This window comes from Panulirus ornatus, chromosome 24 (assembly GCF_036320965.1).
Source record: "Panulirus ornatus isolate Po-2019 chromosome 24, ASM3632096v1, whole genome shotgun sequence".
In the NCBI taxonomy this organism is placed as follows: domain Eukaryota; kingdom Metazoa; phylum Arthropoda; class Malacostraca; order Decapoda; family Palinuridae; genus Panulirus; species Panulirus ornatus.
Window position 1 is genome coordinate 7,091,506 of NC_092247.1, and position 20,090 is coordinate 7,111,595.

At 48.3% G+C, this 20,090-nt stretch overlaps 1 protein-coding gene across 3 annotated transcripts in view; it reads left to right on the forward strand.

Moving 5' to 3' along the window:
- Positions 1 to 16,056, forward strand: part of LOC139757060 (uncharacterized) — a 44,427-nt gene extending 28,371 nt beyond the window's left edge. The window contains exons 5-12 of one of the 3 annotated variants that reach the window (XM_071677091.1): positions 126 to 181; positions 463 to 509; positions 3,615 to 4,196; positions 5,314 to 7,737; positions 8,387 to 8,437; positions 8,844 to 8,909; positions 12,261 to 13,256; positions 13,514 to 16,056. In XM_071677091.1, the coding sequence (XP_071533192.1) occupies positions 126 to 181; positions 463 to 509; positions 3,615 to 4,196; positions 5,314 to 7,737; positions 8,387 to 8,437; positions 8,844 to 8,909; positions 12,261 to 13,256; positions 13,514 to 13,697 (4,406 nt within the window). In that variant the 3' untranslated portion in view covers positions 13,698 to 16,056. Of the gene's footprint in view, positions 1 to 125; positions 182 to 462; positions 510 to 3,614; positions 4,197 to 5,313; positions 7,738 to 8,386; positions 8,438 to 8,843; positions 8,910 to 12,260; positions 13,296 to 13,513 lie in introns of all 3 variants that reach the window. The other 2 variants (XM_071677092.1, XM_071677093.1) reach the window with 2 other exon arrangements.
- The last annotated feature ends 4,034 nt before the right edge of the window (positions 16,057 to 20,090 follow it).

A 20,090-nucleotide genomic window follows, 5' to 3' on the forward strand; every position in this document is an offset into this window, starting at 1 on the left:
CTGTTCTTAGTGAGTCGTAATTCATTCATGTGTGTGTGTGTGTGTGTGTGTGTGTGTGTGTGTGTGTGTGTGTGTGTGTGTCACTTCAGTTTTTCTGAGTCTTAATTTCTTCATTTTTACATCAGCTGTGGAGGCAGAGGAGGAGGACTTCGCTGTCGACGTACGCCTCGCAGAGCCGGTCGTAAGTACTACAATTCCGTTAGCGACAAAGAGTGAGGCAACAGGTGAGGCTAACGAGAGGATAAGCTGATATGAGGATAAGGAGATAACAGTAATCAGTTCCCCAGTCAGCCTCGAGTTCATATACTTCACTAAATGTCACGTTACCATCAGTCGCAATGAAAGATAAGGAGGTTGTAAACCATATATAACACACCAGAAATTTCATACGATTAAAAGATGATAATCTCAAAGAGTCTTAGTCGATCTGGATGATCTAAAGTGTTGTCAACTATCTTGCAGACGACCACACCGGAGGAGACAGAGGCGCCGGTCGTCCCCACAGAGAGGTCAGTGCATAAACCCAAGCCCCGTCTTCTCTGACCTTCGCCCGAAGTGGGTTGGTTAAAGGTAGCAAGGGAACTGAAAGCCAAAGATTTAGGGAGTCTTTTCTTCCTTCTCAACTTATCATTTTCCACGACGTCTCCTTCAGGAGGGCGATGATTTATCATTCTCCTGACGAAGACCTTGTCGAAAGTAGTTGAGGCGAAGGAATTCCCAGCTTCACCATTCCTTGCTAGCTTTGATAAGCTCTTTACCTGCTGTCACTATGGATGGCATCCATACTTCCTAATTTCACGAAGAATTCCCTCAACACGACGGGACGACGCTTGTGTGTGTATATGATGGCCTGGCAGGGTCGTCATACCTAAGGGTCGTACCGTGGTGCTCAAGGGTCGTGGTCGAGGCGTCGTGCCGTCATGCTCAGGAGGTTATCAATCCATCAAATTAGCTCTATAGACGGGAACCTCCTCAGTGACGCTCATGTTGCACCAAACCATTCAGGGCGGAGGGAGGGAGGAAGGGGATAGTCATGCTCATCTCTTGATGTAGGGAAGAGGGAGTGACATACAACTCCTGATGTAGAAGAAGGGGGGTCATGCACAAGCTTTTACCATAAGGGGAAAGGGGAGGGGACGTCATGCACTGGTGTACGGAGGAGGTGGGAGTCATGCGCAGCTGGCAGCCGTGCGATAAGGGCGGCCTCAGTATGACCAGTGTGTCCCTCATACACACGATCGCTCACCTCCTCACCAAGTTGGCGTTGCGCCTTGATGGTCAGTAGTTCATCTAACCTCTTGAGCACGACGGTACGACCATTAAGAATGACGGAACGACCTTTGAGCACGACTGTGCGACCCTTGCGTATGATACTGACCTTTGATCTGACTCCATACAGGTCGCCACGTCGTGACTGAGGGTCATACCGTGTGTGTGTTTGCGCGTGTGTGTGTGTGTGTGTGTGTGGTATTAACTGTATGTACGCACCTGCAGACGGATCAGGGATCCTAATTTTCACAGCTGGCAACAGTGACACGCACCAGAGTAATGAATAACATAATTGTAACAAAGCACTAATGATAACCATTAACCTGCCTGATACTAATATCACCATTTATCTTAGTAATTACCTCATTAACCACGTCACAGTTCACTAATCGCAAGTCAGAGGAACACCAAATATTTACCAAGACTAAAATTAGTCAAAGACCTTCTTGGAAAACTGATTAACGAGAATGATTACCATTAGAATATCACTCAATCAATCTTCCCTCCACGAATGTCTTCGGCTGATTATTCAGGTAATGTCTTGCCCAACTAACTAACTGGCTTGGTAACCTACAGACTCCCGCCGTCAGCTAATCTAGACTTAGGCGTCTTTGGCCGCTTACTTACCTCTACCCCCGAGAGCCCGGCGTCCGTCAACATACCCATCTTTGGCTCCTTCAGTCCACAAATCCATCCAGTCCTTCGCCCAGAGGAAGACCTGGACATCACTGCAGGGATGACTGTCTCTACTGAGGACAAGGCTCTCGCCAGCCTGCTCCTGGTACCCAACATTACCGCCACCGTCTCTGGTGGCAGTGAGGACCTCTCCGACGAAGGTGGTGTCCTCGATAAGCCAGGAATGTCGAACGATATAAACGCCTCCGGATTCTTCTCTGACGGCTCCAGCAGTACGATGCCGTTCACTCCTACAACGTTGAACGAGACTCCCTTGAAGGGTTCACCCTTCCCCTTCGCTGACGAGGATACCGAAGGTGTTCGAAGTGACGACCTCATCATCACGGAGACAGAGGGCGGTGGTGTGGATCCAACATCCAACCAATTTACCAACGGACAGACGACAGAGACTTCTGACACACTTGGTAATGGTCAGGTAATCATCACAGACGATCACGATCATAATATCTTGACCTCAGAAGACTTTGGTGACGTCGGCGATCCTAGTCCGTTCCTCAGCGTCACAGACGAGGTCCTGAGCAAAGAGCTGCTCTTCAGCTATGAGAATCCGCCGACAATCAGTAACACGGCGGTCATTTCAACTGAACCTAGCGCCTCTCCCGCGCTGCCCATCAATGTGGCGGAGGCTGCTGAGGGAGCAACAGACCAGAGCGATCACTTAATCAACAGCAACTTCGATTTGCATAGCAACACTGGGAAGGCCACGCCAATGACCGTCCAAAATATTCCATTTCTGCTGGAAGATCCTGGATCTTCAATTGGCGTTCTGCTACAAGAACCAGAGTACAGCTCACACAGTGTCTTCATAAATGGAAACCAGATTTCTAGTGATATCCTACCGGGAGGTGATTCCCTGACATCAATAAACGTCTCAGACTCAGGAAGCAATACTTTCACGAACGGCATCTTGCCCATCAGTCAAAGCCTTCAGTTTCCTGGTACTGGCTTCACCTCTCCAACACAAGATAAAAGCTTTCTTAGTCGTCCAGACGCCATCTCGTCCATTGAAGCCATCAATCTTCGAGGAGACAACTCTGTCACTCCTGCCTCAGCCACAGACGGTCCAGGGCGAGAGTTCGTGTTACCCACCCCAGCCGCAGATCACCTTTTTGTTCTTTCACGCTTCGTGGCTCACTCTACGAGAGAAGACCAAGTTTCGGAAGACCTCTCGAGTCCTGGGTCTTCGATAACTCCTCCCTCAGCCCTAGCGGTTGTAACTGGTACTCAGAGCACTCTACCATTCACCAGGTTTGATAATAATGATCAGTCTGGTACGTCAGAGAAGCAACCGCTGATGCCTACCATACAGGAGCTTCAGCAAGCCAGGGCGCAGGGAGCTACTGTCCCCATTCTACACCTCCAACATCCATCATCATCATCTCCCAGACTCCTACCCTCCGGGAACCTCCCAGTAGAAGGTTGGCGGCGTCTGGTAAAGCATTCCTTAAGTCCTCTCAGCCATGACCACTAACTCTGCATGACGCAGTGCCTACCGCACTAATGGCATGACACCTTATTCGTTATAACCATGACTATATCTAACATCTTTTGCATGACTAATGACCTCACAAATGTCTAACCCGATTGTAAATGCTCGTTTTCTATTAATGTCCAGGATGCTGGTTAGTGACAGACTATCTCTTGTACAGTTCTGACGATGTTCCCGAAGAGACAGCGGCCCCCATCCTCACAGAACCTGAGGCTGTGGCTCTCTCTGAGCTACTGTCTGCAGACGTCGCCGAGGAAGCAGAGGCACTCAGCATCACAGAACCTGAGGTTGTGGAAGTCACTCAAGCTCTGTCTGAAGATGTCACTGAGGATACTTCAGGCGTCACTGCCCTGAGGTCTGTCCTTGACGTCAGCGAGCCTGAAGTAACCACAGTTACTGAAGTAGAGCCTGATGTGGTGACTGTCGTGGAGGACGTGCCCGAAGTCGTGACGGCGGAGGAACCTGAAGTGGAGCCAGTTGTGGATACCGAGGCCCCAGCAGTGCAGGAGGTAGTCACGAACGTCGTCCCTGAGGTACAGGAGATAGACGGAGGTGTAGGAATCGTCAGCCTCGGCGATCCACTGTTTCTGGAGGAGAACCTGGGCAAAATGCTGGAGAGCGCCCTTCGCGGCGTCTCCCAGCCCGAAACTCGCTCAGTCTCCCAGCCCACGATAATCTCCATCTCCAAGCCTCAGGTGCTGTCCCTCTCAAACGGGAATTTTGTGACGAAGGCACAACAAAGGTAAGACTTCTGTGCATTGCTTGTTATGTCTCATATGAATCCTTCGTTCATACATCCAGTGCATCTCTGTCATTGTAAACGGCCCTTGTGACTGACCAGTAGCATCTGTTTACAAACTCACAAAACAACTCTCGTGTACTGAGAGTCCAACACACACCAGCTACACTACACACGTACGTCTCAACACTTCTGCTTGCGATACACTTGGGGAACGTGGTTTCCTTCATAGCCCTGACATCTATTGGCCATATCATCATACCCGTCCTCTGGTGTGCACGCCAGACACAGCAACAATATGGAACACCCTCCTCTTCTTCCAAAGGGGAGCAGCATGTAACCCCTGCAGGAGAACAAGGGGAAGAGCATGTAGAAGGTACGTCATGGCACCTGCTGGGGTAGGACCCAGTGTGACATCGCTGTGTGTTAGGCTAGCGCCATCGGACGCTGTGATGACAAGCCAATAGGATATATTTTGATGTTCCTCTGCACGACTTGGTAGGATGTTATCATACCCGTAGAGTAAGATGATTAATATTGAACAGTAGTTGTACGTGACCCTGTTGAACGATCAGGTAAAGTTCAATAAGGATATGAATGATTAACTTTCCCGTAGAATTCATTGACCTTCATGTAAAGTGACCAAGGTGCACGCTGCAGTGCATGACAGATCATGTAAACTGACCAAGGTGCACGCTGCAGTGCATGACAGATGAGAGAATGTTGAGGCCACAAGCAAGTCTGTCCACTGGTGTACTCCTGAGGGAGACACAAGATTATATACAGTTTCTATGTCACAGTTCTAACTTAACTCAGGCATTATACATGATCCAGCGACTCTAATTCTTGCTGGACCAAAAGTTCGAGCTGCGGCCCAATAAGGACTGATGACTCAGTAGCAAGCAGCTCTACTTTTCATTCTGGAAAAGGGAATGCATTGAACCATTCAGTCAGATCACAAGGCTGAAGTCAAGACATTGCAGTGGCAGTACGTTACTCCGATACTCGTGAGTGGACTTGCTTGTGGCCTGCAGAGAGTAGCAGATATTGTTTGTTGGGACAGTTGGAGCGGCTGTAGCCCGACCAGCATGCTAATGGGTATGTTGCATGTGCCCCTCAGCCGTCTGACGAAGACCCAGCCTGACGCTACTGGTGACGCCTTCCTAGACGCCCCACAGATCGCCGATACCCACTCCTCCTCATTCCCCTCCCTGGTCAATACCCGCTCACAGGTCGATGGTAATAGCGCTCTGCAGGTGGTAGCGGCCCCTTCGTTCTCCCCGCAGGTCACTGACGGCGAGCTGACGGTGGTAGAGACGGGTTCTCCTCAGTTCGTAGCCTCAAGCCAGGGTAATGCCGATGTCAGCTCCTTTGTGTCTCTAAGTGAACCGCAGGTGGTGTCTGTGTCCCAGGGCGACACCTTTACCGTCTCACAGCCGTCCGGTGTATCTGTGAATTCGGGACAGTTCTCCGGGAGCACTTCACAGTCCCAGGGATTAAGTATTCACGAAGCTCAGCTCACTCGCGTCGTGCCGAACGCTCAGAACAATTTCGTTGACGGAGGTACTTCGGTCTCCTTCGGGGTTCCTCTGCCCCTGATTTCTTCCCAGTCTTCCCAAATCATACAGGACGGCCAGAACTCCAATTTCGTTGATGGAGGTTCGTCTGTTTCCTTAGGGGTTCCTTTGTTCCAGACTTCTTCTCTGGGACAACCAGGTCAGCCCCAGGTCGTCTTCTCCAGCGATCCTCAGGTACAAAGTGTGGGTCAGCCACAGACCGTGATTGTGTCCCAGCCGCAGTTCACCAGCTTCTCTGGAGGCGTCTCTGTCCGTCCAACTGGTGACACGGTCTTCGTGAGTTCCTCTCAGGGACACGGTGGTGACTCTCAGATAGTGTCATTGTCAAACCCTGAGGTTCACAGCGTCAGCCAGGGCCAGACAGTGTTCATCTCTCAGCCTCAGGACCAAGGATCCATTATCTCACTGGAACCCCAACACCAAACTTCATTCAGTTTTTCAGGGGACGGTGGCGCATCCTTCAGTAATACACAGCATTCGTTTTCCAGCCAGACACGAGGGGAAGGATCCTTCGACAGCGTCCCACAGTTTGTTTCATCCTCCCAGGCCACACCCGGCAGCTCCCAAGTGATCTCTCTATCTGCTCAACAAGTGCAGGGTATCAGTCAACAACCCCAAACTGTCTTTAGCTCTCAGTCACAGTCGTTTGGCAATGAGTTTCCACAGGTGGTTCAGCATTCATCCGGTCAGATCCAAGGTGATGTAATATTAGATTCCGTCATCCAGGGAACGCCAGGTGAGGCCCAGGTCGTGTTTGCGTCTGACCCACAGGTGCAAAGTGTCGGACACTCACAGTTCACAAATTTCGACCAAACACAATCTGGAGGATTCCAGCAGTTTTCTCAGGGGTCCTCGTCTGGAGCACATTCTGGGGGATTCCAGCAGTTTTCTCAAGGGTCCTTGTCTGGAACACAGCCTGATGGATTCCAGCAGTTTTCTCAAGGGTCCTTGTCTGGAACACAGCCTGATGGATTCCAGCAGTTTTCTCATGGGTCTTCGTCTGGAGTCTTCCAGACGGGTGGCTCTGTGATAGAAGGAAATCTAGTCGGGTCACGCACTCCTGATCCAACCTTTGACAGCTTCCAGTTCGGGAATAATGATGGATCACAATTTTCCCAGACGTCAAGCTCCTTCCAGGACGGTGGGTCGGTGGTGCTTGGAAATCTAGCTGGGTCGCATCAGACATTCGAAGAACCACAGAGATTTGAAAACTTCGGAGGTAACAATCCCTCTCAGTTCTCTCAAGAATCATCGTCCGGTTTCCTTCACAGTGGTGGCTCTGTTGTGGCTGGGCACCTGGATGCCTCACAAGTTCCCTCTGTAGATCAGTTCCAGAGATTTGGAGACACTCAGTTCGTCAGCAATGCCTCCCCACAACAGTTTTCTCGAGGATCACCATCTGGTGGCTTTGTGCTAGAAGGGAACCTCGTAGGGTCACAAACTCCCGACCAAACCTTTGGAGATTTCCAGTTCAGCGGTAACGACGCGTCACAACAATTCTCCCAGGGGTCATCATCCACCTCTTTCCAGGACGGCGGGTCTGTGGTAACGGGAAGTTTCATTGGGTCGCCTCAGATATTCGAGGAACCTCAGAGATTTGAAGGCATCGGGAACAACAATCCCTCGCAGTTTTCTCAACAATCTTCGTTTGGCTCCTTCCATAGTGGCGGGTCTGGGATATTTACTGGAAGCGACGCCTCGCAAAGCTCGGGCGACACCAGGTTTGTGGGCGCGAACTTCGGCGACGGAGGCGTCTCCGTGGTCTCACAACCAGAGCTGTTAGAGTCTACCTTCTCGTCGGCGGCAATCCAGGATGCTATAGGCATCCCCCTGGCCTCCGCCTCCCCGCAAGTGAAGACTCCTGACATGGGCTCGCTACCACTGGCAGACTCCTTCCTCTCCTCCTCCTCCTCCCCCTCCTTCCCCCCCTTCACTGGAGACCCACAACCCATCAATGCACCTTTCAAGTAAGTATGACGTCAGCCTGTCCCTTGCTATGTCCACTGAGACACTGTTTGCAACCATAAGATGTAAACATGACGGTTCTGACTAACAGGCCGAGTTTGGTTGTCCCAGACACACTGAAAAGGGTGATGCTGTCGACGATCTATCGGGCTGCTCCTAAGCGAAGCTGATAAACACAACGAGACGTAATCAATGGCCAAGACACAGTGTGACTTACAGCAACTCTTCCCATAAGACCCATTAAGTCTTTCATCAGCTTGAAGTACAGTCATACGTTAGAGCCACAGAAAAAGGTATCAGACGGAAAATATTATCCTTTTTCTTGCAATCAGGCCTTTAAGAACACCAATATGACCAGCCCTTTAGATCAGACGAAAACACCCAAAAGACGCAACACCTGTTGTTAACTAACATTTGATTGCTATGTTAAGGGACCATTGTCATGCCGCTCCTGATATATGGAAGCATTGTATCTGTCTTGCTGCTTCTGAAATATAAGTTGTATTTCATATTCTCGTTATGCTCATACATATCTTTGGAATAAACTTTCTACAAGACTCACACAAACGAGCAAAGTCCTGTGACGCTGCCATCCAGGCAGCAGAGCACCAACAGGAGCTTGTGCCTAACTAATGTCATGTGTCTTGACAGCAACGTCGACTTCTCTGGAGCCTCACTCACCGTCCACGAGTTCGACCAGCCGTAAGTACTCTCCTTCCTGTTCTTCTTCCCTTGATCTATTATTTCCCCTCATCATTAGAGATGTAGATCCTCATCGTTCTATAGCAACTACAGGTTTCTTTAGACTGCTACCTCGTCCTCCACTAATGACGAGTTTTTATTCCCTCCAATGCGACTAAAGGTCTTTCTCCTTCAGTAGTTTTCATTCGTCCTTAAACAGTAGCCGAACTTGTCCCTAAATACGTACCAGCCTCCTCTCCTTCTTGCATCCAGATAGATTGAATTCTTTCATGACATCATTATACGAGAAATGAGCAAAACATGGAGGTAATATCTGTCCAGCCCAACCCTAGTCGTGAAAGAGGCCAGTTCTAGTCAGCCATGACACTCACTAACTTAGAGCTGACCCAGGATGTTGTCTCCTCAGGACCTTCAGCCAGGACGTGGGGAGTCATGGAGTAGACCAGCAGGTGTTCATCCAACAGGACACAGGGTAGGTGCCATCCTCATTCCTTCATAGTGACACATTTCCCAGCCTCTTCCTCAGTTTCGAAGCGTCATCTCATGTCCCGTCTTTCAACAACTAGACATGCATCCGCCTCCTGTTTCACTCCTTCAAGAATGCAAGTCTTTCTTCTTGAGGGAGACACTTCCTCCCTGCAGTGTTGCTTCTCATTCTTCTAGTTGTGTCAATAGTCAACCGGCACCCTCCTCCCTCGGAATGACGAACTTCTCCCTGTCATTACAACCTCTCTAGACACTGGCAGGAGCCCTCCCTTCCCCTCCCTCACGGTGCTTCACAATGAACACCTCCTTCTTCAGTCTTAACTCTAAGGGACTCCTCGCTACCCTCCTAACCTTCCACTTGGGCTGAGAGGAGCTCTATCCAATGTAGTGAAGCTTCAACTTTTCTGTCGCTCATTAAACTCTTGAGGACGACTGTTGAACTACGACGGCACGACCCTCGGGTGTGATAATGGCTTGACCTCTCACCTGACCCTCAAGGTCCAGGACAAAGGATAGGCCATCATCCCCAGAGGTTGCGCAGTCGCGTTTAATCGTCACAACTTGATGCTCAAGGGATCAAAACCATCATTCCTGTCACGACTTCTACACAGACAAGACAGCAAAGGTGGATCATCTCCTCAAAGACACAGTTGCTGAACATTACACTCAACAGTTCCCCTCACAGATCTACAATCTACGTTTGATTAATACTATTATTCATTTATCTCACATATATATAATACAAACATTTCAGAAAGTCAATTTGTAGTGTTTATGATGAGCTGAGCATGACCATATCATTGTCCCAGACGATATCTGAGAATATGTATCCTTGTAACCTTGTGTGTAGCAAGCATGCTTGTTGTTCCTGTACATACATAAGTAGATACTGACTTGTTCAACTTGTACGACAGTTCAGGATTATATTTCTGGACCAGTGATATATATATATATATATATATATATATATATATATATATATATATATATATATATATATATATATATATATATAGTAGTTACAATACTGTACCTTGTAGGAGTCGAATAATTGACACTGACTTTACTAACAGACAATAAAACAATCCATTATGAGGGAAAACTGTGTTCCTTTAAATCTGAGCATGCGCGCGTGTGTGTGTGTGTGTGTGTGTGTGTGTGTGTGTGTGTGTGTGTGTTCAGAAATTTATCTAATCATCCTCAGGTCGGTCCTTGTGGCTAGTAGTCGGCCTCGGGATGTAAAGAGTAGACCATATGTTGTTTACCCATCGAGCACAAGGGTACGACCCTATAAACACGATGGAACGACCCTTGAGTACGACGGTATATAACCCTTGCATATGGTGGCCTGGTCTTTGATACAGCCCTTAAGGGTCAGATTAAAGGTCCCACCATTATGGCCAAGGGTCGTATCGTCGCCGTGCTCAAGTGTTTTATCTTCGTACCCAAAGGTCATGCCGATCTCTGCTCAATGGGTTAAACTAATGCATGTAGTAGTCTTCGAATGACATGACCAAACTAAACATTATCATGTTCCTCAACTGTCCCATTTGTGTTAACTGTCCTTAGAGATGTACCCAATAACGTGTGTTTACGGGCAAGACCTCGGTCTACCGGACTAGCCAGCAGTAAGACCCCGAACCACTACTGGACTATCCTTACATGAGAGACCCGAACTACCGGACTAGTTACCACTCAGTCCCCAAAGTACCGAACTAGTGTTACATAAGACCCGAATTACCGGACTAGTCTTACTGCTACCCGAACTACCGGACTAGTCATCTATAAACCCTCGATCTAGCGAATTAGTCTTCCATATCACATAACAGAGATGGTTGGGTCACGATCATGGACGCAGGGATTCGAGGCTACTTCTAGTACTCTTATGTTTCTCCAGTGGTTTGAGACCCCCTGACGCACAGGTTTTAGAATGATGTCCCTTAACACCCGCCCCTAGAAGTCCAACGACTCGTGCTATCAGCCCAACCTCCGCTGCTCTGTAGTCCTACTGCCGAGGTATCAACAGTGACCCTAAGACGTCTTCATCCCCCAACGACCGTCAGAGAAAAGAAGGAGCTCAAAGACCCAGCCAGGCATCCTGCTGGGGATAAACATTGCTTCACTGGAGCAACGGTAGCGATAGGCAGTTCCTTCAGGTGCCCCCTGGTTACAGGGACTCCAACTACGATTTCTCTTCGTAAAGGACCCCATCCCCTGGAAGCTTCGAAAAGGACCCCCATCTCCCAGAAGCTTCGTAAAGCACCCCATCTCCTGGAAGCTCCGCAAAGGATCCCATCCCCCAGAAGCTTAGTAAAGGACCCCATCTCCTGGAAGCTTCGTAAAGCACCCCATCTCCTGGAAGCTCTGTAAAGGACCCCATCCACTGGCAGCTTCGTAAAGGACCCCATCTCCCAGAAGCTTCGTAAAGGACCCCATCCCCCAGAAGCTTCGTAAAGGACCCCCATCCCCCAGCTTCGTAATGGGCCCCATCCACTGGAAGCTTCGTAAAGGATCCCATCCCCTGGAGGCTGTGTGTTCAAGAAGTTCTCCTCACCGAGGACAACCACCACCGCAGTGCTCCTAGTTAAGGCTTTAATTACCTGCTTCTGATGAAGGTTGCTTGTAGGAACTACCTTAGGAACTTCTCAGTTACGACACCATGTCGGCCAGTCTTCCGATACGGCTCCAGCACCACTCAGCTTTCCCTTTGCTACCTAAGCTGCCAGGCAACCTCCCTCTCGAGTGCTGGTTATAAATTTTTTCAATCCATTTCATCTATTTTACCTAATACCCACAGCTTCCCTTTAGCCCCAGTTCTTTCTGTCATCATATATCAAGTGTTCTTGGGTCGTCATTAACTAATAATCTATAAAATATATATCTAAAAAGCTAACCTCTCTCTTGAATGCCTCAGGAAGAGTAATTTTCACAAGATCATCACACAGTGAGTGACGAGTCTGGATGAGTGTAATCTTTATGTCCGTCGGTTCATAAACTTGTATACCTCATCGAGACCTGTCGTCTCCTCTTTTCCTCGGGCAGAAGAGAGTCCCTCTCTGTTTAAGGGAACTAACGGCCTTCGGTAATCAACTATTTGTCCCTCCAATGCACGCACACATAACACAATCAATGCATCAACTCCATTAAGAATGGATCGCACGCTGCCTGCCACTAACCAATTAGCATAAACGGAGGAAGTTGTCGTAGCCTCCTGTAGTTTTGGGTAGTAGTCGTTGCACTCTGTAGTTTGGACGCGTAGTTGTAAGGGTCTGTTGCCTTGCCCCACTGACCCAGCAGCGTCCCACCGGCCACTGATGCCGTCTCATCGTCTTTCCAGCACCTCTCTACTTGACGCAGGAAGCCTGACTGACACAAACCAACAGCTTCAAGGCTTCGCTTACAATGCTAGGAACGAGGGCCACTCCCGGGCTTTTAACTCAGTAACTAGCAGCCAGTCCTCTGTCACTCGCTCAAGACCCGTTGACAACAATCAGTTCGGGTCCTCGACCCGTCGGGACCCACCTTCGCAGCTCTCTCCACTGCGTAATTTCCGACCCTTCAGTGGTGATGGGTTAGGCGTCCAGTACTCCTCCCCTGGACAAAGGGTTCAGATTTCTTTTGGCTCTCAGTCACAGAGCAACAGGTTCCAACCCTCTAACTTTGCCAAATCCAGCTTTGCCAGCGGCGTCTCCGACAACGTCCGGCCGACTCGCGGGGCGGACGGGTCCCTCAGTGGAGGTGCTCTGGGTAACTCAGTCACCCCCAAGAGCCGGGCCAGCCCGTCGCTGCTCAACAGTAAGAAGACAGGTTCAGAAGGAAAGCCCTCCAGGCTCAACATCCCAAATGCTGTTTCGACCACCACAGAGGAAGGTAGTACAGCCAGCGTTACATCGATAACCACCACCACCACCCCAGAGATTAGCACCACCACCACCACCCCAGAGACTAGCACCACCACCACCACTACTCGTATTCCTCTAAAAAGGCGTTTCCGTCCCATCCCCCGTCGACCATTTGCACCGTCCTTCCCGTCGCTCTCGAAGGACGTAATCCGGCAGAGGGGCAGCCAGCGACAGTCAGGTCAATTCTCCTTCAGGCGCCGTGGTATTCGCAGGCGACGCCCAATCGTCTCCGAAGTCCATTCTGGAGATTTAGAGGAAGGAAAGGAAGTCGAGGAAAATCTAGAGACTAACAAACAAGTTGAGGATAATGAGAGGACTGTAGAGGGTCGGGAGGCATCCTTTGCCACTTTTCAGGAAGACAATGAGGAGGTAGATCAAGGGTTGACTTCGCCGGAGACCTCTCTTGCTAGGCGTGCAGAGGAGGCCAAGAAGTAAGTATGACCCGTCTGATGACCCATCGACTGAGAAAGGTATGACATCATCTGGGTAACTGACGACTCTGAGACAGGAACAAAACACTCAGAGAAAATGTTATCATGACACAAAGACTGATCTAATACTGAAGGATAAATAACTAATGACTGTCAACAGTCTGTGCAGCAGTCAGTTTCTTGTCATAGTAGACTGTCAGTGTAATGTTATTATGTCTCTATAGTCACAGAGGATAACATTTTTCTTTTACTTTCAGCATCACTGTCGGCAGCGAGGACCTCAGAGGCTCGGGCAAGTCCCTCACTGGCAACCAAGCCAGTCAGCCTAAGAGGAACAATGGTTTTGTGTTTCCTCAGAGACTTGACTCCCTCCTTCCCTTTGGTGCCCGTCTCTCACTCAGGAGACCTAATGATCCTTTTACTAACCCTATCTACTGGTAATTAACTCCCTGCTTGTAGACTAAGTAGTCGCATAACCTGTCGTGACCTGACCGCTTGCTTTGTGTGACCCTCAGAGACCTTAACTAAGCTGCAACACTGAGTTATAGTTTTCATAAGGTAGTAACTCACACCCACTCACCTGCCGACCTTGTTACAGGTCCCACCCCACTAACCACTAGACCTACCCTTACTTCGACGATGACCTCGAAGACCCCCACTAATCCCCAGGACCCGACTACCACACCCAAGCACCCCGCTGAGACGCCCCACAGTACACCCTCACCCAACGTCGTCTTCAGCACCCTGCCCCCAGCGCCCAACACTCCCCCGTCAGAAGTGAACCCTTTCAGCGTACCTTCATCTGCGCCCTCGCCCGCAGCACTGCTCAACAGCCAACCTTCAGCATCTAACTCGCCTGTACCTGCTAACCCCTTAAGAGCACCCACAGCTTCGACATCGTTCACCACTCCACCATTAACTTCCCTCAACACGATCCCCACCTCGGCCCCGGTTAATATACTCCCTATCGTAACCCCATTTAACATCCCCTTCGTGGTGGTCCCTCTCAAACTGGCTCCTCCACAGGATCGAAAGGAACCTCTCGATCCACCTAGCCAGATCCTTACAGCTCCGTGGAAGTCCTCTGCCCACAGAACCACTCTCTCACCTAGTCTTCCGCGAACCTTCCCGAGTCACCAGCTACCCAGCAGTTCCACCCAGCAGCACAGTAATCATTCCTCGTCGTCATCGTCGTCGTCTCAGGAGCAGTCTAACAACATCAGTACCTCTCAGCTCTGAATGATGATGAGGGGGTCTTGCAGCAGCTCACCCAGTCACACAGCAGCAGTTTACAAGAGGAAGAGGTCTCCTTCTCGAGCTCTTCCTCTTCCTCTTCCTCCTCCTTCTTGACCAACAGTCTGGTCCAGACGTCGGAGAGCGACTCCACTAAGGCCTCCGCCGCCACTAATACCCAAGCTCAAGGCGAGAGAGGTCGGCAGTTGTTGCCTCCTCCTCGGCGTCGTCGTCCAACACTTCGCCGTCCACTCACATCCATCACGCGGCCCCTATCGCAAGTGGTGCAGACGCCCGTCTCGGACGACTATATCAAATCATTCCCTGAAATTGCGGCGCCCGAGGGCTTCCCTGGCGAGGATCCCGAGGAGGACACCATCAAGGAAGCTATCTTTGAGCTCCAACGGGTCAACTGAGAGGGAACCGATCCGGCGGCAGCCCTCACCCTGTCCTGCAGCGCGGGACACCCTCCTGCCTTTGTACATAGCCCTTACCCATATCCTTCACTTACATGTATGTTTATAAGTAATGTGATTACCCTAACCCAAGGAGTACTACGGTACGACCGTTGACCACGACGATACGACCCTTGACCACGAACGCTATGACCCTTGGATATGCAATCGGCCTTGGCTTTTGACCTGATCCTCACGTGTCAGGTGGAAAGCCAGGCAATCTTACTTAAGGATCGTGCCATGGTGCTTGTGTCACAAAGCCGTGCCTTCAAGGGTCATGACAGCGTTCTTGAAGGGTCGTTCCGTTGTGCTCACGGGGTTATGGACATGGACTGCCAATCCCATGAGTCAGTCTGGTGTAGTTTAGTAAGTGGGGACCCCAGCTCAACCAGAACAATCTATGTTGTATTTAGTATTACTTCAGGTATTTATAGTTTTTACCACAACAAAATTATGGAAAACAAATCAAAATGTCTTTGCTCGTTAAGCAATATTCTCTATACATTTGTTTCATATTGTATAGTAACAAGTAATGGTAGGGACGTGAGGCTCACATCATGACCTGTGGTTCTGGATGAACCAAAACATGTCAGAATAATGCTTGATAAATCCACCATCATTACTCTGAAGCTCTTTAGCCATAGTACATGAGAATATCAGGAATATTTCTTGATATTCTGAGATACAATCGTCTACAAGAGAACCAACTTTGCTACAGTAGACACTGCTATGTGAGCCTCGTTATCCCCAAACCAAATGTACTATGATATTCATTTGGCTGCCAGTTTCCAATACTAATATATATATATATATATATATATATATATATATATATATATATATATATATATATATATATATATATATATATATATATATATTTCCTGTCTGTTTTCATTGAGAATCTTTCACCTGATGAGGGTAAACTGTGATCATATGATAACACTGTAGTGTTGTATATGCATTGTGAACCTGGCAGCCAAAAGTCCCCCCCAAAAAAAAACATCTGCCTCATAATTTAGTCTGTAAGAGTTGTTGTACTGCTGGCCAGTCCAACATCACTGTTGTTTAAGATGATTAGTTTTTTTTTTGTAAATAAAGTACAAATAATAGATGCAGTATCATTCAATGTCCTGCTGTGGGTCGGTCATAAGAGGAACCTTGTGATTGTCATGTTTAAAAGACTGAATAGGATCAAGGCACTGCACATATATGAAAGAGATGATATATATATATATATATATATATATATATATATATATATATATATATATATATATATATATATATATATATATATATATAATGGGTGTTACCAGAATCCGTGTGCACTGTCACTGACAGATTGTCACATAAAATATACCTGACGCCACCCATCACAAAAATGACGAAATGCCTTCACATCTGCACTTCCTCCATGTCCATCAGGTAACAGAGGTTATCAGAGACGGTTCAGATAAGGCGTCATCATGAGCTCCTGTTATACCATCTATTAAAATGTGTCCACCACACTGGTCCTCCCAAGTCTCTCTACCTGGAGTGACTGACAGTTTGAGAGTTAGCCATAACACCAGCCTTCGCCACCGTCACCTCTTGCCACCCGAGATCCCCCGTCGCCAGGTTCGTATTGTCTTTCTGCCACAAAAACATCTTCATAACCCTGTACAATCAACGAGACACGGACCCCAGCCTCATACAGAGGATTTCCAATGCTTCTTGACAGCTCGCCTCACCACACTCCACCCACCTGTTGAGCAGGGAAACTTTTCCAAGTCACACTTCCCTATAAAATTTCCGTGGCAGTATACTCTCGCCATACTGAATGATATTTTCTTCGGATTTCCCCTTCCCCCTTGGCAACAGTTGAGCCGGAGGGAAAGGTGGATATGGGAGTGCCTTCTGCTTTGGCCACACCTACGTGCTTGTGGATGATAATTACCTTCGTTTCCCATCAACACCGGGTAGCGCACGGCGACGACGACGACGCCGCTAACAAGCGGTTCGCGCCGTCGGATGAGGAAGTTGGGGAGGAGGCCCAGGGGTGAGGGCGTGGGGAAAGGGGGGGGTGGGTGGGTGTTAAGGGGGTAAGGAGGGGGGGGGGGAGACACCAATGGGAAGCCTCACATAGGCAGCTCATCCGTTGGCTGGCACATCCCGCGAGCCTCAACGACCTGCTTCCTGCACACTGGACGGACAAGCGAACGTTAAATGGACAACGAAACGCCAGCTTAACCGCCCGTCACGCTGGCGTTAACATCGACGGGCAACTGTCACCACCAACGAACGCCCGTCACAATGACATAACATCCAGCAACTTCAGTAGCTTTCAAGTAGTAATTACCTCGATTACCGCAATAATCATTACACCAGAGCAATTAGCACCAGCATCATTATCATTAAGTATCCTATATTAATTAAGCTCGTAATTACTCGCTGGTGTAGTCAGTGAGTGCGATGCTGGCCGACACGCTGAGTGGGATTAAGCTAATCTCTCTGACGCTGTCCGGGTGAGGCAGGAAAGGCCTATGCTTAAACGACAACCAGCACGAGAGGCGCTGTATGGTCATCACTCGGACCGATACCGTAATTACCATAAGAACTACCATTATCTTAGTCGGTATTATCATCATCATCATTGTGATCACGACGATTACAACACTCCTTAATAAGTAGAAGACCACAGAACCCCCTGGTTACATCCCCTGATAATGAGAAGACCATATAACCCTCTGGTTACATCCCCTCATAATAAGAGGACCATATAGCCCCCTGGTTACATCTCCCTGATAATGAGAAGACCATATAGCCCCCTGGTTACATCCCCTCATAATGAGAAGACCATATAGCCCCCTGGTTACATCCCATGATAATGAGAAGACCATATAACCCCCTGGTTACATCCCCTGATAATGAGAAGACCATATAACCCCCTGGTTACATCCCCTGATAATGAGAAGACCATATAACCCCCTGGTTACATCTCCTGATAATGAGAGGACCATATAACCCCCTGGTTACATCCCCTGATAATGAGAAGACCATATAACCCCCTGGTTACATCCCCTGATAATGAGAAGACCATATAACCCCCTGGTTACATCCCCTGATAATGAGAAGACCATATAACCCCCTGGTTACATCCCCTGATAATGAGAAGACCATATAACCCCCTGGTTACATCCCCTGATAATGAGAAGACCATATAACCCCCTGGTTACATCCCCTGATAATGAGAAGACCATATAACCCCCTGGTTACATCCCCTGATAATGAGAAGACCATATAACCCCCTGGTTACATCCCCTGATAATGAGAAGACCATGTAACCCCCTGGTTACATCCCCTGATAATGAGAGGACCATATAATCCCCCCGGGTCTAACCCACCCCTGATAATGGGAGGCCCACGTAAACCCCTACGTTACGTGACATAATTTACGTGGGGGGAACACGACAATGTGTCAACCCACGGCGCGGAAGCTGTATATTATTCTGTCGCTTCGTAATAGTCATTGTGGTTTTTTCCCGCAAATTGTACGTTGTACGTCCCACATAATGAAGTGGATCACACACACACACACACACACACACACACACACACACACACACACACATATATATATACATATATATATATATATATATATATATATATATATATTAGAGGGAGGAAGAAGGTGAAAGTAGTGTGTGTGTGTGTGTGTTTGTTGAAATGACCAGATAACTTTTCTATCAGATTTTTTTTCTGAAACTTTCAAGCTGCCTCCAAATATCTCCTTTTCCATGGCTGGGGAACTTGTGTAAATATCTCCATGGGTTCTCTTGATGTTTCGACTTCAATCCAACAAATCATCTTCAGGAGCGAGTGGAGAGGTCGGTGGAGCAGATGGGCATGACTACATGTAGCCAAGTGAGGCTGAGTGATACCTTTAAGCGGACGAGCAGGTAGCGCTACGTGCTCATTAGCTGTTTAGTGCTGCTGGAGCATGTAGTTGTAGTATCCTGTCTTAGCATGTGATCCAGTTTTTGACCTTAGGTTTGGCAACCTACACTTGAACCCTTTTCCTTTGTACTATTCGATCCCAAAAGCTGTGAGTTTCGTCTCCCACTTGAGGTCACCAGTGAAAATGGAATATTCGAGGGAATTAGCGTAGTGGGATGCGGTGACTGGTGACAATTTTGGAGTGGACGCAGACGAAAGCACTGATGGCTCCACAAACGTCTATGACAGGGGCCCTTAAAACCTGCTTCTTTTTCTCTGTCTACCTCACCAACGTCTGCCGCCTTGATATTGATTCCTTCCTTCGTAAAAGAACACTTTATCTACCCTTATCTTTATACATTTCAGTTAATCTAAAGACCCCAGTATTCGCTGATGTTTCCATCGCATTATCAATCTTCAGCTAAGATGAATATTAACCTTCCAATTCCAAGGGTTTAGCACGTGCCTACTACGATATAAACAAACCTGTTGCACGTCCAGCAGACCTGGAGTCTTCTGTACTATTGTCTGACTCAAAATCTATTAAACCAGCTGCTGCTGAAGCACGGAAGAAGGCTGAGGTAAGGCCAACTGGGAAATACATTCTTTAGCACTGTCCTTAAACCTGAAGGTGAAATATGCCTGTTTCCAATCCTCGTATTCATCTTCCCCTCTGACAATGTGAACGTTTTTCAAAAGCGAAAAAAAAACTTCATCATAAATGGTTTCTTTCAGAAGCTGCGATTTATCATTGAGGGCCGACTCAATCCTCCGACTGAACAGCAGAACATAATGTGAGATAGTATCAACTCCTTTTTGGAGACAGGAGGAAGAAATAGCGAGAGAGCTTTCTATACCGCGAGTATATATATATATATATATATATATATATATATATATATATATATATATATACATCTCAGCAGCTGCAATATAGGCTACAGGCAGGTCATGTGCTCTACAAGATCTAGAGGCGTTGTAGTGCATCAACAAAGGCCAAGCAGGATTAATGGTGAAGTCACATAAGGGAAGCGTTTCGTAGACACTTCCTTCGTTCACGTAACGACCCGCCTCGTCTCACCAGCGTGACCAGAGTGGACAACAGGTTACACACGGTTCATCTCATAATCCTTCATAACCCCCTCCCATCACCAGCTCTTAATCA